Source organism: Chiloscyllium plagiosum, chromosome 15, assembly GCF_004010195.1.
Source record: "Chiloscyllium plagiosum isolate BGI_BamShark_2017 chromosome 15, ASM401019v2, whole genome shotgun sequence".
Taxonomy (NCBI): Eukaryota; Metazoa; Chordata; class Chondrichthyes; order Orectolobiformes; family Hemiscylliidae; genus Chiloscyllium; species Chiloscyllium plagiosum.
In genome coordinates this window covers 45,244,608-45,263,720 of record NC_057724.1, presented here as the reverse complement: position 1 = coordinate 45,263,720, position 19,113 = coordinate 45,244,608, and the positions used below count along the sequence as shown (strand labels likewise).

The 19,113-nt window shown below is 40.7% G+C and overlaps 1 protein-coding gene across 7 annotated transcripts in view; it reads left to right on the top strand.

The window, feature by feature from the left end:
• The window catches only part of LOC122557280 (synaptotagmin-like protein 2), a 110,197-nt gene that overhangs the window by 42,554 nt on the left and 48,530 nt on the right, over positions 1–19,113 (top strand). For all 7 annotated transcript variants that reach the window (XM_043704811.1, XM_043704812.1, XM_043704813.1 and 4 more), the window contains 2 exons: positions 11,392–11,482; positions 13,541–13,628. In XM_043704811.1, coding sequence (XP_043560746.1) covers positions 11,392–11,482; positions 13,541–13,628 — 179 coding nt within the window. The remainder of the gene's footprint in view (positions 1–11,391; positions 11,483–13,540; positions 13,629–19,113) is intronic.

The following is a 19,113-nucleotide window of genomic DNA, read 5'->3' as shown; positions in this document are numbered from 1 at the left end:
GGATATTTGGTTGGCATGGACGGGTTGGACCGAAGGATCTGTTTCCGTGCTGCACATCTCTATGACTCTGTAACTCTAAGTTGATGATTATTTTCATAATTTTAAGCACTTCTTTCATTTTATCTGTAATCTCTTTTTTTAACAAGGGAAAATTCAATATGGTTTTTCAAGGTGATCTCCGTATTTGTAATTCCTCAAACAAAGCAATGTCCAAATGACTCTGCATTGAGATCTTTCTAAAGCTTAAACATCTTTCCTATGCTGTGGAGCACAGTACTGCATGCAATGCTCCAGTTTTGGTACAGCAAGCTTTTAGTAGGGTCAATATTATCTCTTGACTTTTAATTTTATGCCTGTTGTGGCAAATTCTGTGGACTGAATCTTATGTGTTTTGGCTAAGTAGAAGTTATGTCGAGTTGTGTAGATTGATTCTCACTGCGAGACTCAGTGAGTTTTCTTTTCATACCTGACAAACTTGCCTTATTAATTACCTATCGTCTCCCTGTAGCATCTGATCTCCACCTTATCTTACCATGTGCCACTCCTACAACAACTCGGCACTCAGCAATATCCTGGAATTCACTGACATCCTTTACATCTGTATCATCTATAAAAGCCCTTTGTGAACCCAGACAAGCGCTATCAGTTCAGAGCTGCCCTGCACAGTTCCTGACATGGTGAATGGGTGAAATTGTGCCCCCAGTTTAAGGCAAGGAACTGGAGGACCTGCTGGATGGGATGGTGCTGACATAGGACTTTTTCCTGCCCCCAGGACCAGCAATGGAGACCATGACAACAGATCATTGCCAGTCTAGTCTGAAGTTGCCAGTTGGGTTGAAGCCATCTCAGCCTTCTGCAGGAATGTCCAGCACTATAGGAAGAAGGTGAAAGTGAGGACTGCAGATGCTGGAGATCAGAGTCGGGAGTGTGGTGCTGGAAAAGCACAGCAGGTTGGGAAGCGTCCGAGGAGCAGGGGAATCAACGTTTCGGGCAAAAGCTCTTCAAATCATTAGTGGTGAAGGGCTTTTGCCCGAAACATTGATTCTCGTGCTCCTCAGATGCTTCCCGACCTGCTTTGCTTTTCCAGCACCACACTCTCGACTGTAGGAAGAAGGTCAATTCCTTTGGCACTCCATCTCTGTACCCACCTCCCACCAAGGCTCTTGCGCTACCATTCTCACTATTACCTGCAACATCTTCCCGACTTGCTCTCACTTGCCCCAAACCCTGACATCACTAACCCTGCATTCCCTCTGCACTGCCTACTCTTTCGATAAGAACACCTACCCACCTGAGCCAATAGTAATAGCACTGCCACCCAATTTCATCTCCTTTAATGTCTGCCTCTGTCTTGTTCCAGGAGTAAAACAGCATACACTAGGGCAGAAAGACTTAGGGTGGGTGGTGTGCTGCCTGTCATTTGACTCCTCACCCCTTTGAGGAGAGCATCCTAAATCTGACTGCCCTAAATGTGCCTGAACTGATGTCAGAGGTTGTTGTTGAGTTACTATGCTGGAACCTCCTGACCTAAGGCAATCCCCAGCTTCCTGGTTTTGTGCCTGTGCTAAATGGCATGATAAGACAGCAGTAATATTAGCCAGGACTCCCTGGCTGAGGGAGTAAATTGTGGTGCAGTAGGGCAATGCAAGGCCGGGATACTGTGAGCATCCAGGTAGCCTCAGGGTGAGTGTGCACTATGATAGCACTCCGAGATGCAGTGTGGTCTGGTCCATGAGGTGGGTGTGTCCCCCTGAGCACACAATATCCTTGCTGCAACATTACAACGATTGTTGCTCGATTGTTGCAATCTGAGGTGCAGCATTGAAGGACAGAAATGACCTCTAGGAAAATCAGAAATGTGACATGAAGGTCTTAGTAACTGGCACATATCAGAGGCCAATGTCCTTGGACGTGAGGTAAGTGTGACCAGTACTCCAGGAGCATGATATGAAATGTTCGTGCCTGTTGTCCAACATGGAAGCCATTTTGAGCAAGTGGCAACCTGAATCCTCCAGGCATGTGCTCTGATTTCTGTGTTGAGTTTTTCCAATGTCTAGTTTGTTGTATGAGTTGGATAAGTCTGGATCCTGAACATTTGTGAGGCACGCTGGGCCATCAACAAAGAGCTGAACAAATGTTAATCCCTGTTAATTGGCAACTATCTGGTGAAAATCTCACATGGGCTTCACTGCCTCACGCAACTCACTAAAGCTCAAATTGCTCAGAACCCTCCAGAAACACACTATAATTCCATAATCTTTCTTTTGTTTTACAGCTATTTCTGTCAATGGCCTGTGAACCTGTGGTTAGAACAAAGAACAAAGAACCTTACAGCATAGGAACAGGCCCTTCAACCCTCTAAGCCTGTGCCAATTCAGATCTTCCATCTATTTTCAAAGGAACTGTATCCCTTTGCTCCCTGTCCATTCATGTATCTGTCCAGATATAACTTAAATGACGCTATCGTTCCCACCTGTACCACCTCCGCTGGCAACGTATTCCAGGCATCCACCACGCTCTACGTGAAGAAATTTCCACGTATATCTCCCCTAAGCTTTTCCAATCTCACTTTGAGCTCGTAATCCCTAGTAATTGAGTGCTCCCCTCACCCATTTTCCACTCTGGGAAAAAATGTTTTGCTACCCACTCTGTCTACACCTCTCATGATTTTGTAGGCCTCAGTCAGATCCCCCCTCAACCTCCTTCTTTCCAATGAAAATAATCCTAATCTACTCAACCTCTCATCATAGCTAGCAGCTTCCATATCAGGCAACATCCTCTGCACTGTCTCCAAAGCATCCACATCCTTTTGGTAATGTGGTGACCAGAACTGTACACAGTATTCCAAATGTGGCTGAACCAAAGTCTTATACAACTGTAATATGACCTGTCAACTCTTGTACTAAATACCCCGTCCAGTGAAGGAAAACCTGCTGTATGCCTTCTTGACCACTCTACTGATCTGCATTGCCACCTTCAGAGAACAATTGACCTGAACACCCAGATCTCTCTATACATCAATTTTCCCCAGGACGTGATCAATTATCCACGCATATAAGTGGATAAATCCCCAGAACCTGATCAGATGTACCCTAGAACTCTGTGGGAAGCTAGGGAAGTGATTGCTGGGTCTCTTGCTGAGATATTTGTAGCATCGATAGTCACAGGTGAGGTGCCGGAAGACTGGAAGTTAGCTAACGTGGTGCCACTGTTTAAGAAAAGTGGTAACAACAAGCCAGGGAACAATAGACCAGTGAGTCTGATGTCGGTGGTGGGCAAGTTGTTGGAGGGAATCCTGAGGGTCAGCATGTACATGTATTTGGAAAGGCAAGGACTGTTTAGGGATAGTCAACATGGCTTTGTGCATGGGAAATCATGTCTCACAAACTTGATTGAGTTTTTTGAAGAAGTAACAAACAGGATTGATGAGGGCAGAGCAGTAGATGTGATCCATATGGACTTCAGTAAGGCGTTCGACAAAGTTCCCCATGGGAAACTGGTGAGCAAGGTTATATCTCATGGAATACAGGGAGAACTAGCCATTTGGATACAGAACTGGCTCAAAGGTAGAAGACAGAGGGTGGTAGTGGAGGGTTGTTTTTCAGACTGGAGGCCTGTGACCAGTGGAGTGCTGAAGGATCAGTTCTGGGTCCCCTATTTTTCATCTTTTATATAAATGATTTGGATGTGAGCATAAGAGGTATAGTTAGTAAGTTTGCAGATGACACCAAAATTGGAGGTGTAGTTGGACAGTGAAGAAGGTTACCTCAGATTTCAACGGGATCATGATCAGATGGGCCAATGGGCTGGGAAGCGGCAGATGGAGTTTAATTCAGATAAATGTGAGTTGTTGCATTTTGGGAAAGCAAATCTTAGCAGGATTTATACACTTAATGGTAAGATCCTAGGGAGTGTTGCTGAACAAAGAGATCTTGGAATCAGGTTCATAGCTCCTTGAAAGTGGAGTCGCAGGTAGATAGGATAGTGAAGGTATTTGGTATGCTCTCCTTTATTGGTCAAGAGTATTGAGTCCAGGAGATGGGAGGTCATGTTGCGGCTGTACAGGACATTCGTTGGAAAGATTATGTGAAACGTGAAACAGTTCAGAAAAGATTTACAAGGATGTTATTAGGGTTGAAGGATTTGAGCTATAGGGAGAAGTTGAATAGGCTGGGGCTGTTTTCCCTGGAGCATCGGAGGCTGAAGGGTGACCTTATAGAGGTTTATAAAATCATGAGGGGCATGGATAGGATAAGTAGAAAAAATCCTTTCCCTGGGGTGTAGAAGTCCAGAACTAGAAGGCATAGGTTTAAGGTGAGAAGGGAAAGATATAAAAGAGACCTAAGGGGCAACTTTTTCATACAGAGGGTGGTACGTGTATGGAATGAACTGCCAGAGGAAGTGGTGGAGGCTGGTACAATTGCAGCATTTAAAAGGCATTTGGATGGGTATATGAATAAGGAGGGTTTGGAGGGATATGGGCCGGGTGCTGGCAGGTAGGACTAGATTGGGTTGCGATATTTGGTTGGCATGGACGGGTTGGACCGAGGGGTCTGTTTCTGTGCTGTACATCTCTATGACTCTATGACTCCTTTATTCTGAGACTATGCCCTCTGATCCTATACTCTGCCAAGAAGGGAACCCTTCCAAGCCTCGTAAAAATCTTATGTTTCAGTGAGATCACCCTCATTCTTCTAAATTCCAATGAGTCGAGGCCCACCCTATTTAACGCTTGCTTATATGGCAATCTTTCCATACCAGGGACCATCCTAGTGAATCTTTTCTGAACTGCCTCCATCGAAATAATGTCTTTCCTTAAATAAGGGAACCAAAACTGCACACAGTACTCTAGACATGGTCTCACCAGCACCTTGTACAGTTGCTGTAAGGCTTCCCTATTCTTATGCTTTAAACCTCTTGAAATGAGGGCCAACATACCATTAGCCTTTCTGATTATCTGCTGCACGTGTGTGCCAGCTTTCTGTGTGTGTCAAGTACAAGTACTCCCAGGTTCCTTTGTGTTGCAGTTTTCTGCAGTTTTCTCCATTTAAATAATAATCTTATTTTACTCTGTCTTCCACATGAACAACTTCATATTTTCCCACATTAAACTCCATTGCCAACTTTTGCCCACATCTTAATCTATTAATATTTCTCTGTTAGCTGTTTGCATCACTCTTGCGACTTGCCTTTCCACCTGTTTTTGTGAAGTCTGCAGATTTGGCAACTATATTCACTTCCTTCCTCCAAGTTATTAATATATATTGTAAATAATTACGGTTCCAGCACTGATCCCTGCAGAACCCAATTGGTTACAGATTGTCAACCTTAAACAGAACCACTTATACCCACTTGCTGTTTACTGCCTCTTAACCATTTCTCTATCCATGCCTGTATCCTACCTCCAATACCATGGACTCATCTTATGATTTTGTGAGTTACCTTGTCAAATGCCTTCTGGAAATCCACAAACAACATATCTATTGGTTGCCCTCTATTCACTCTGATTGAGGCATCCTTGATAACCTCTAATCAGTTAGTCAGCTGCAATTTCCGTTTCATGAAGCCATGTGGTATTTTGATCAGATTATGATTTTCCAAATGTATAGCTGTTACTTTCTTAATAATTGATTCCAAAATTTTTTCTACAATTGATGTTAGGCTAATTGGCCTATAATTGCCCATATTTTGCTTCCTTTCCTTTTTGAGTAGGGATGTCACATTTAGCAATTTCCCAATCCTTTGGTTCTTCACCACAGTCCAAGGATTTTTGGACAATGCAGGGGCACAGTCCTGAATTCTTGAATTCTTCCTAACATCTAGGTTCTGGTAACATTTAGCCCATAATTTCCAGGGATCGGACTGCCTTCTTCATCTCTTTCAGGATCCAATCATGGAATCTTAATGCTTCATCATTGTTAACTTAATTGGCAGCTAAATGTTTTCTCCATCAAAATATACCTCAGCTTGCTCTTAATCAATTCAGGATATGTTTTTTTTTCTGTGGTATCCTTTTCTTCTTTAATACAAACCAGCACAGTGTAGTTATTAAATGGCTTTGCTATTTTTTGAGACTCATCTTGAAATAGGCAATCCTCTGAGGAGTTTCACCTCTGGTTGACCTGAAGTAATGAACACAATTATTTCAAATAATCAGCCTTCGAAGGGAGTGTGGGGAAGGTGGTCTTTAAACATATTTCCAGGGGATGTGATAAATTGCATGTAAAAGTAAAATGTATTGGATTAGTAGCAGAAAGAAGTCAGACATGGAGCTTTTCATTAATTATCAATCACATTTTGACAGAACTGCATAATTCCCCTCTGTTAGAGGATGCATAACAATGTGACAGGCCAAACCAGTTGGACGGCATTTTGCAAACAGGCAAAGCCACAGCATTGCTTCACTATAATTCCATGTGAGTCACAGCCTTTGGCAATCACAACTTTAATGGTTTAGGCACTTGTCTGAAGCCAGAGGACAGGAAATAAACCCATCACTGATCCCTACGTGCTCATTACTACAGGATATAAAATGTATGTAATCCCAGGATTGTTGAATGGGTACATATATTACAGAGAAGATCCTCAGCTCTGATATTTGGAATATACTGAATGGGTAAATTCTGAGCCAATATGTCCCAGATGTCACAAATGGAGGTAGGGGGAGAAAAAAGATCGCAAGTTTAGTGCCTCTATTACAGTATGTCTGTTTTCCAGTGGAGCTCCATTTTAAAATTTGAAAATTACTGCAGTTCCAGATGTCAACAATAACAAATCAGCATTACAGCAGCACAGTAGCATACATAATATAATTATTAAAGTTTGCATATAAGGTTAACATATAATGAATGCATCACATAAGAATGAAATCACCCTTCACACACACATAATGAATGCATCACATAAGAATGAAATCACCCTTGAAACACACACACACACACACACACACACACACAATTACCCAACCAGTTACCCAACATCCCACACACACACAATGTATTCAACCTGCTCAACTAATGTTAAACATAGACAGCTAATATTCAACTTCCATCAGCTGATTTTAGTACCTGAGACCTTCATAGACAAAAAAATGTTTTCTTTAAAAAATAAATGCTGACCTCAAATTGTTGCTGTAATCATCTGAGCATAGAATGAAGCACATCCATGGAACTCACATGGAAGAAAAGAAGCCTGTCTGCACTGAGATTTTCATGTTATCTAAAGACTGAGACCACCAACAGAACCAGTGTCAAGAAAATGTCAAGAGAATCTCCTGTTCAAATTATAGCAGTACGATTGCACATACTGGGCACCAGGAATTGCCACAACTATCAACTTGGAAGAACGATGGAGCTGACTCAGGAATGTACAGTACAAATAGACATATAACAACAAATGGTCTGAGCAACAAAAGAAAGAGAGAAAAGTATAAACTGATAACAGCAAGGACCTTGCAAGCCTCCCTCTCCCTATCTCTTTAACCTCAAAGCCAGTTCCTGGTGAGAAAGCTACTGCTCTCTCTACTGCTATTTCACTACTGCTGCAGAATATGAGACAACAATTAAACAACTTCCTTCACATTTAAAGTATAATACCTCAAAGACTTTAAGGACTTCAAAAAAAACTGTGCAGCCAATTCTTGCCATCCATAGCAAACACTTTATTTTTAAACCTATCATCTGTTTGTGTGTGTGTGGGTGTTGATGTGTTCTTTTTATTTTTCTCAGGGTTAAGGAGGTAATAATAGTCCTCTTTCTTATACACAAGAAAACCTTGTAATTTGCTCTCTTCATTTTGATATGTTTCATAAGTTTTAACTAAAATGACATCTGTGTGCTAAGAAGTAAATTAAAATGTTTGTTAGACTGACAGAGAAGTTTAAAAAGATGGAGCCAGTCATTCCTCTGTAACAAGTTCCTCTACAGCCCTCCACCCCCCCCCCCCCCCCCCCACACACACACACACACAGTCATCTTCCCATCTCCCACCCCCACCTCCCCTTATCTTCATATAGGTCAGCCTGATGATAGCAGACAGCATGCAGGCTCAGCAGCTCTGACAAGCTGGGCCTGACCCTTGCTGCTGCTGTTCCAAAGGATGAATGGTTTTTGTCTACTATCCATTTATTTCACTCAAATAATGCATTAAACAGTACAAGTTATAAAGATATGACTCAGGGAGAGAAACCGAAAGATGAACAGAGCAAGGGCAGGGCCAGATATTATTTGGGACCTGGTGTCATTTTGAGGTTTAGTCTCAGAGCAGGTGAAACTTGCAGCTCCCTTGCTGATTCTGTGACACTTAACAGGGGGCATCACCCACTGCTTGGGAAGCACTGCCCTGTTGCATTTTTCCTGGGTTACTTGTAACAGTGTCCAGGAGGTTAACCTCTCACTTTCAGAGAGAGTAAATCATATTTTATTCATTCATTTTCATTTTTATTTATGTTAGAACAGAGATAAGATCTAATGAATGTTTTCTTTAACTGTTGTATGGATTATACAATGAATAAAGGCACATGTCTCTCACTTCCAAACTGATAATTCTATCAATTTCCACAGTTTCACAGGATTCAAGAATGTGTCGCTTTCCTTCTTCTCTCCCTTTCATTTCCTTTCACTTATCTCATTTCTTGTATCTCTTTTACCTCACTCATTTTCACTCGCTGTTACTATTATGTTTTCTCTTATTCTCTTATTCTTTCATTCACACTTGGTATCATTGACTGGTTCTCACTCTCATTCTCACTCCTTCTTGCTCACTTCTTGTTTTCTCACTACCACTCTCTCACTGTCTTTCCCTTTTTCTCTTTCTTTCTCTCACTCTTTCATCACTTATTTTTCTGTGAAATGATGACTTTACACTCAAAGTTCTCTGCCCTGGAACAATTTTATCCAGTCCTAGTCAGCCTGATTGCTCAGAACAGTACTGATAAATGATCATTACATTCAGACCAGAAAAGGAAAATCACACTAAGTAGGAATGTCACGCTACTACTTAAGCGATTGTTATTCTGAAGTTTTACATCTGGTAGATTTGGCTGATATTTACATCTTTATTTTGATGTTCTGACCTGGGAGGCCTTCATTGATCCCTGTAGGTTTAGTTGATACCTAACACACTCCATGAAGTTACTTGGGTCGGATGCATATACCAGATATAATGGTATTCCATTTCCCCAGCAAAGAGCTCTTTGATATAGTTTACCCATTACAGCTAAAACTAACCTTTGCGTTAGTACAAGACATACCAAGGACATTTAGGAAGAATCTTTCAATTTGCTTAGGTGTATACTAGCAGGCTAAACAATAGGGATACTATTTTTATTTTCTCTCCTTGACGATCATCAACTGGAAAGTTTATTTGAGTTTGTAACCATGCCAACACAAATATTAACTAATTTCCCATAATTTGATTGGCCTATACCTCTGTGGGAATCAGATGACCTCTCCTAAATTGCAGTGGAGGAACTGAAATCCTGGGATGGAATTTTTCCACAGGATTGACTTTGAAAGAACACATGGTTCACAATTCAACCTTTGCTGTTATAACACTAATTAAACTTTCCATTGGAATTAAGTGAAGAAGGGGTGGAAATTAAAATATGATGGTAGATTCAAGAGGCTGTCCATGTTGTATTTCAGGAATCATATGCAAAATTAAACTAAATAAGATATTGCTAATTTAGGAGACTCAAAAAGAAGAAACTTAAATTAATAACATGAATTTGAACCTGACAGAAAACTTGATTTCATTAGCTGAATGGGAAGAAAACATAAGAGGGAAAGGGTTAGGATGAGATCTAACTACACAATTTGTTCACAATTTCTAGGAATCAAATTGAGACCACTGGAAACTCATTTCATATACAACAATTGCATCTAGCGAGATGAGATGGTTTTTATCCATGATTAGACTAGATGTGAACTCAGAGTTGAAAAGAGTAGTATATTACCCCATGTCATATATAGTTCCAGTGGAGGTTTTAATTCAGGACTGGTTGACTTTAACTTAATCAACAAAGCTTTACCTTGTGAACACTATAAATATTTAGTGTTATGAATTATTTAAATTTAGTACAGTGGATTAGTCTAGATATTAAATTTGTGGATTGAGAGAAGAATTAAATTTTATCAAAAGGAAAGGTGTGACAGATAGGTTGGCAGAGAGGAAATAGAGCTTAGGAATAAATGGATCTTCTGTGAATGTCAACCAGTGACTGGGATGGGTACTGCAGGCATCAGTGCTTGGATTCCAGCCACTAACAATGTAAATGATTTAGATGAGGGAACTAAATGTCAGTTTTCAAAGTTTGCAGATGGCACAAAGTTGGCTGGGAGGATGATGAGGGGGATGTACAGATACTTCAGTGTGATTTGGGCAAGTTGAATAGTTGGGCAAAGGCAGGACTGATGAAATATAATGTGGATAAATGTGAGGCTATCCACTTTAGTAGCAAAAACAGGAAGACAGATTATTACCTGAATGGTGATAGGTTGGAAAATGGGGAGGTGCAACAAGATCTGGGTGTCCTTATACACCAGTCTCTGAAAGTCAACCTCCAGGTGCAGCAGGAGGTGTAGAGTATGTTGGCCTTCATAGCAAGGGGATTCAAGTACAGGATCAGGGATGTCTTGCTGCAATTGTACAGAACATTGGTGAAAACATATCTGGAGTATTATATGCAGTTTTGATCTCCTTATCCATAGAAGGATGGTCTGATTATGGAGGGAGTGCAAAGGAAGTTTACTAGACTGATTCCTCATGAAATGAGGAGAAATCTTTCATCCAGAGATTGGTGACCCTGTGGAATTCTGTGCCATAGTAGGCGATTGAGGCCAAACCTTTGAATGTTTTCAGGAAGGAGTTAAATATAGGTCTTAGGGCTAAAAAGAAAGCAGGAGCATGGGACGGAGTTAAATGATCGGCCATGATCATATTGAATGGCAGAGCAGGCTCAAAGGGCTGAATGGCCTATCTCCGCTCTTATTTTCTAAATGACTAGTTACCTTTCAGTTTAAATTGCTAAATGCACAATATTAGTATAATATGCAATAAAATGTGATTTATTGAAAATGTATATTTTTGGCTGTATTTAAAACTGCAATATTTGATATTTATAAAATAATCGCAATTATTGATATTTTGTGTAAGATTAAAGTGTTCATAGATTTACATTGCATGTTAGCAGATTATTTTGGTATTAGAACTGAGCCCAATCCCTTACTTCCTTACTCTGCAGCTATGACTAATGCATGATATTGCTCACTCACCCTTTTATTTTTCCAAAAAAGCAGGAGATGTAAAGTGTTATATGAAATCAGCAAGTAAATTTTTCGAGTCATACATCCTTTTGGACACTTGTGACCTTTAATTTTGTTCTGTTTACAGATGCTGCTCAGAAGACTGAATCACAACAAGCTCAGCTTTCATCATACCTCATCCCAACCTCATCTCAAACTGCCAGATATGAAGAATCAAGGTTACTACGTGCAAATTTGTCATTACAGCAAATTTTTCCAATCACTGTACCTGCTTCTGATAGAAGAGAAAATCACTGTGGGGCAGGGATTTACAAATTTCATAATAAGAAAAATTTTAAAAAATTTTTTAAAAAGGCTTTCTGCTAAAAGATATAATCCTGTTACACAAATACCAGAAAAAAGCTAAAAGATAAAGGGACAGATTCACAATTCAACATTTTAAAGCATTTTGCAAAAGATTTATTAACAAAAGATATTTTCTCACAAGCACAATATTAAATGAACTTTCTTTAAACAAAAACAGAACACACCATTAACAATATAATCGGTCTGATTGGTCAAGGTTCTAAGTTGCGCATGAATCCGTAAAGTGTAGTGTAGCTCCAGAGCCATAGATTGCAGACCCCTGCTTTAAGGAATGATGTGTAAGGTCAAGGAATGCGCTCAGTGGTTAGTGTAGATGTTTAATTTTATAACACTTGCTATCTGGACCATGAAGTGAAAATAGACATTTAACTGTGATACCGTGGTGCTGTTGTAGATAAAGCTCTACCCCCATGTTAATTAGGACTCTGGGAGAGGATATTGAAAACTGGATCTTTTTTATGTTTAAAACTATTTTGTCTCTGTGTTTCATGATTCTCTTTTATCACCAGCACCCAACCACCTTGTACCATCAAATTTTGAACTGTTTTCTTTGAGATTGTGAGCCATTTGCATTGACTTTCTTTCTAGTTCTCCCTCTTTGTTGTAGGATAGTGCTGCTCCCTTTCAATTGATCTATTGGCATCAGAACATTGTTAGATGGGGAACTGTAAGTTTGAATTTCTATCCTTTCGGCCTGTGGTGAATTAAGTGGTTTTGTTTTAACTTGTGCTGAGATTAATTTTTGCTCGTTATTTGTTATTAAGTGGTTTGTGTGATCTGCACACCAGATAATGTGTATACTTAGCCAAGACCTCAATTTTTTTGTCCTTCATGGGGAAACCATGTACTCTGATCATTATGTGCAATTTTATCTCAATCACATGTAATGTGTGAAAAATTAACATGATCATTAAATATCAATTAAGAACACTGCTATAATGAAATTTCATGTTAGCCAAGGAAATAACTGTAGCTGTGGCACTTTAAAACAGCATTGCATTGACAAGACTCGATTTTGTACAACAAAAGGTTCACTGTGCTACTGAGTAATTTCATAAAAATGCAACAATCTGCTTGCATAGTTAACTGCCCTGATAAGGATTGTGCCTAGCTATCCTGCTTTCGAAAATATTTTCAAAGTGGGATTGCCCCTGTATTGTTAGTGATTTGCTCGAATGTGACCATTTTGGCTTATAGCCACATTGCTACACCCCTAAAACCATTAATTAGTCAGTAATTTCTGTATATTTTACTAGAATCTTCATTGTTAACTGTTTGCACAATGTACCTTTGCATTCATCACTTGAGTGGTTCAGTTTTGCCAAGGTAAATGGAACAAAGGTAATCAACCCACTACGGGCTGTTCATGGGACACGTTGATACAACTGCACACCCTTGTTAACACAGGCTTTTGTCAATATTTATGTATGGCTGTCACAAGATGTATTTTTATGATGTGTCCGCAGACAAGCTTAAATTATCCTTCAGCCAAGTGCCAGATATTTGACTTCACGCATGCATTGATCATTATATTGACCTTGTGCAGCAGCACTACTGGGGTTTCCATGACATTAATGAATTTTGAGTAATCATTTAATTTTTTTTTTATAATAATGCCCTTCATTTAGAAAAGTAAAGATAGAGGGAGTATGGAACTCTGGAAAATGGCAGTTTTTCAGAATAAGAAAAATTCAAGTTGTTAAGCATGCAGGGCATAGTAATGGAAATCAAAATAGTGTATAGAATTATAAATGAAGCAAACAACTAATACTGACTTTACTACAGAATATTACCTCTTACTAACTTTCACAACTTAATTAATTAATGACTTGGGAAGTGACACTTCAGTAACTTGGTTGACCCCCTGACCTCTCCATGTACATTTCGTGATCTTACTGTGTTTATTTTAGTGATTCAACTGATGGAGCCAGTGAAGAGTCTCCAGATGAGGATGAAGCAATCACAGCAAAGCGAAAGACTAAAGTGAAAGATATTCAGGTAGAAAAAAAAGTGTTGAATAGTGTAGATGGTGAACCAGTCAAATTTGAAAATGGTTTGCCTTCTTTATTGAAAACAATCTTGTACATTTCTCATTATTACTTACATTTATTTTTAAAAGGTTGATCTCCCCTAGTTTGTTTTTCAACTTCTAGCCTCCTCTTAAGTCATATGCTAACTCTCTAGATGCTAGAAACGTTCTGGTATCTTGTCACAAAGGCTGCTTTCTATACAAACCGTGCTTTTAAATGATATATGGGACTGAGGAAAGGGGAAGCATTCCAAGTACAATGATCCTATCCTGGCTCAGCAACATTTTTCTTTCACCACTGTGTAGGGTTGTTGTATACTGATGATGAGGAAACCATGGTTGGTTTCCTTAATTACTCTCCTCACCCACTGTCCCTGGTCAGACGTTCAAGATCAATTATTATTCCCAGAGCACTGGGGAAATAGGAGCTGTGTAGCAGGCCATTCAGCCCCTTACACCTGCTCAGCCATTCTATTGCATTGCAGTCAATTTTCTATCTCAACACAATATTTTCCTCCAGTATCACCTTGTGCCTTGATAGCTTCAATATCTAGAAATCTATTGATCACTCTTGAATATACTCACCTCCATTTGAGAGAAAAATGCCTCCTCATCTCATGAATGGTCTCCCCTTATTCGGAGACTGATTCAAGATGCCTCAGAAAGGGGAAGCATCCTTTCCGCAACAATCCTGTTGAACCATGTAAAATCATCTCACGTATGTGTAGAGAATAAAGACTCTTTCTCCTCATCTGTCTTTATAGGATAGTCCTACCGTCCCAGAGATAAACCTGGTAAACCTTCACTGCACTCCTTCTAAGGCAAGTGCATCCTTCCTTTGGTAAGAACATCAAAACTGTACACAAAATAGTCCAGAAATGGTCTAACCAAGGCTTTATGCTGTTTCAGCAATTCTTCTTTATTCCTGTCCTGAAATCCTTCTGCATTAAAGCACATTGGCATTAAGTGAGCAAGGAATAAGTCTCTTTGCGCAGAAACAATCTCACATTATTTAAGAAGCACACTGCATTTCTGTTTTTCCTACAAAGTGGAGAATCTCATATGCTTCTGCATTATACTCCATCTGCCATTTTCTTACCTACTTAGTTAGCCTGTCTAAATCCCATTGAAAGCCACTTTGCATTCTCGTCACAAATCATAGTCCCAAATAGTTTTGAATGATCAGAAAACTGGGAAATATTACATTTGGTCCCCAGATCCAAATAATTGATATAAATTATGAATGCTGGCGCCCAAGCACTAATCTTTGCAATACCCTAATAGGAGAAACCCAATGTAGACTCCTCTACATCAGGGAGACAGAAATCCTTCTTGTGGATCATTTCAGAGAACATCTCTGGGACACCTGCACCCCACCAACCCCACCACCTTGTGACTGAACTCTTCAACTTCCCCACCCACTCCATCAAGGACATGCAGGTCCTGGGCCTCTTCCACTGCCAAACTGTTATCACCTGACATCTGGAGGAAGAACGCCTCATATTCCACCTTGGGACCCCGCAACCACAACGGATAAATGTGGCTTTCAACAGTTTCCTCATTTCCCCTCCCCTCACATTATCCCGGTCCTAAGCTTCCAACTCGGCACTGCCCTCCTGATCTGCCGTCAACTTTCTCATCTATCTGCTCCACACCCCTCCCTCCTGACCTATCACCTTCTCCCTCATCTTCATCTACCTATCACTTTCTCAGTTACCTCCCCCCCCAATCCCACCGCCCTCCCATTTATCTGTCAGCCCTCTGGCCCTCAAGTCTCATTCCTGATGAAGGGCTTGTGCCTGAAATATCGTTTTTCTTTCTCCTTGGATGCTACCTAACCTGCTGTGCCTTCCCAGCACCACACTCTCAATACCCTACTCGTCAAGAATTTGAATCATTCATTTTTTTTCTACTGTCTGTTTCCTGTCATTAACCAGTTCTCAATTGTTCCTGTATATTATCTCCAATCTCATGTGCATTAAATGTTTGCTAACCTCATGTGTAGGACATATTGAAAGTCTTATGAAAATTGAAATACACCACATTCATTAGTTCCATTTATCTATTGTGCTAGATACATCTATAAAAACTCTAGCCTGTTTGTCAAACATGTTCTCCCTTTCATAAATCCGTGCTGACTCTGTGTAATCATATCATTAATTTGTAAGTGTCCAGTTATCATGTCCTTCATCAGATTCTAGCAATTCCCCAAAAGGCTAGCACGCCTGTATTCTCCCAGTTTCTCCTTCCCTCCCTCCTTCCTTAAACAATGGAGTTATATTTGCTACTTTCCAATCTAAAGGAATCATTGCAGAATCTGTAGACATTCCTCAGTGCGAACAGTTTCTCTCCACCTATTCTGTCCAACCTCCTCGTGATTTTGAATTTCTCTTTCAAATCTTCTCTCAATTTCTCTAAGCAGAGCAACCCTATCTTCTCAGACATATAGGTAATTGAAGGTCCTCATCCCTGGAACCATTTTCCTGAGTCTTCATGCCGTAACTGAGTTGTTCTGTCTTGAATTGGACACAATACTCCAGCTGAGGCAGAACCTTTATGTTTCATTTCCAGGGTCTAGGCCATCATTTATTGCCCAAAGGGCAGAATAAGAGTGGCAGATGGAGTTTAATGTCCATAATTCACAGGCTAGACCAAGTAAGGACGGCAAATTTTCTTTCCTAAAAGACATGTGTGGACCAGATGGGTTTTCCCAATAATCAACAATGACTTTATTGTCAGCATTAGACTCTTAATTCCAGACTTCTTTTTACTATTGAATTGAAATTCCACCATTTCCATGGTAGGATTTGAACCTGGCTCTCCAAATGATTACCTGGGTTTCTGCATTAATAGTGTTGTAGATTATAGCACTAGGTCACCAATTCCCCATTCTGAGGAGGAGTCACATCAGGCTTTAAATGTTAACTCTGTTTCTTTCTCTGTAGATGCTGCCAGACCTGCTGAGTTCTTCCAGCATTCTTTATGTCTGTGCACATATACACAGTGGCATCTTTGCTCCTGCATCTCTTCTTCCTCACATTTCTCTGTATTACATGGCATCCACCAATATTACCAGCAATCATGCTCTTTTATGTGTTCCTTTATTCTTTAATGGAATCTAGAAATGCATGATTTCCCATTCCTAATTACACTTCACTGAGTGGCACTTGCTAAGCCATTTCTGAGGACAGTTAAAAGTCAACCACATTACTCTGGATCTGGAGTCATGTGTAGGCCAGATCAGTTAAGAATAGCCATTTTTGTTCCCTAAAGCAGAGCAGTGATCAATGTGGGGTTTGATGATAATTGATAATGGTTTCATAGCACCATTATAGAAGCTTTGTATTCCAAACTTGCCAATTGAATTTAAATACTTTAGCCGCATGAACACATGACTCAGCATTGGTCAGGTCATCTGGATTACTAGTCCAGTGATATTGTTACGAGCCTATTACTCATGATGTTAATCAGGCAAATACAGAAAGACCCATCTTGTGCTTTCACTTATCTTGGACAGCCTGGTGAGGTTGTCAAAAATATTCCAACATTGAATATCTTTGCAATGGTAGAATTGGCATTGGCTACCAGTGTCAGTTCTCACCAGGCTGGCTGTGCTTCCTTTTCTGGGACACAGTTCCAAGCATTGCCAAGATGTTTTTGTCATCCACCCATATCCATGCCAACTTAATCTCACCACAGTCATTGGGAATCATTGTAGAGTTTCCCATTGAGATATTTGTATCATCAATAGTCACAGATGAGGGCCCCGAAGACTGACGGTTGGCTGATGTGGTGCCACCAATTAAGAAAGGTGATAAGGAAAAGCTGGGGACTATAAACTGGTGAGCCTGACATCAGTGGTGAGCAAGTTAGAGGGAATCCTGAGGGACAGAACTTCCATGCATTTGAAAAAGCAAGGACTGATTAGGGATAGGCAACATGGCTTTGTGCATGGGAAAAAATGTCTCACGAACTTGATTGAGTTGTTTGAAGAAGTAACAAAGAGGATTGATGAGGGCAGAGCAGTAGATGTGATCTATATGGACTTCAGTAAGGCGTTCGACAAGGTTCCACGGGAGACTGGTTAGCAAGGTTAGATCTGATGGAAACAGAGCTGGCTCGAAAGTAGAAGACAGAAGGTGATGGTGGAGGTTTGCTTTTCAGACTGGAGGCCTGTGACCAGTGGAGTGCCACAGGGATCGGTGCAGGGTCCACTACTTTTCGTCATTCATAAAAATGATTTGGATGTGAGCATAAGAGGTATAGTTAGTAAGTTTGCTCATGACACTAAAATTGGACGTGTGCTGGGCAGCGAAGAAGGTTACCTCAGATTACAGTGGGAACATGATCAGATGGGCCAATGGGCTGAGGAGTGGCAGATGGAGTTTAATTTAGCTAAATGTGGGCTGCTGCATTTTGGAAATGTAAATCAGAACAGGACTTAGACACTTAATGGTAAGGTCCTAGGGAATGTAGGGTGGCACAGTGGCTTAGTAGTTAGCACTGCTGCCTCACAGCACCAGGGACCCAGGTTCGATTCCAGCCTTGGGCGACTGTCTGTGTGGAGTTTGCACATTCTCCCTGTGTCTGTATGGGTTTCCTCCAAGTGCTCTGGTTTCCTCCCACAGTCCAAAGATGTGCGGGTCAGGTGAATTGGCCATGCTAAATTGCCCACAGTGTTATGTGCATTAGTCAGAGGGAAATGGGTCTGGGTGGGTTACTCTTCGGAGTGTCGGTGTGGACTTGTTGGACCGAAGGCCCTGTTTCCACACTGTAGGGAATCTAAAAAAAAGAGAACTTGGAGTGCAGGTTCATATTCCTTGAAACTAGGTTGCAGGTAGATAGGATAGTGAAGAAGGCATTTGGTATGCTTTCCTTTATTGGTAAGAGCATTGAGTATAGGAGTTGGGAGGTCATGTCACGGCTGTCTGGACATTGGTTAGGCCACTATTGGAATATTGCATGCAATTCTGGTCTCCTTCCTATCGAAAGGATGTTGCAAAACTTGAAAGAGTTCAGGAAAGATGTACAAGGATTTTGCCATGGTTGGAGAATTTGAGCTATAGGGAGAGGCTGAGTAGGCTGGGGCTATGTTCCCTGGAGCGTCGGAGGCTGAGGGGTGACATTTATAGAGATTTATAAAATCATGAGGGGTATGAATAGGGTAAAGATTCATGGTCTTTTCCCTGGGGTGGGGAATCCAGAACTAGAGGGCATAGGTTTAGGGTGAGAAGGGAAAGATATAAAAGGGATTTAAGGGGCAACTTTTTCATGCAGAGGGTAGTGCGTGTATGGAATGAGCTCCCAGAGGAAGTGGTGGAGGCGATTATAATTACCAAATTTAAAAGGCATTTGATTGAGCATATGAATAGGAATAGTTTAGAAGGATATGGGTCAGGTGCTGGCAAATGGAACTGGATCAGGTTAGGATATCTGGTCGGCATGGACGAGTCG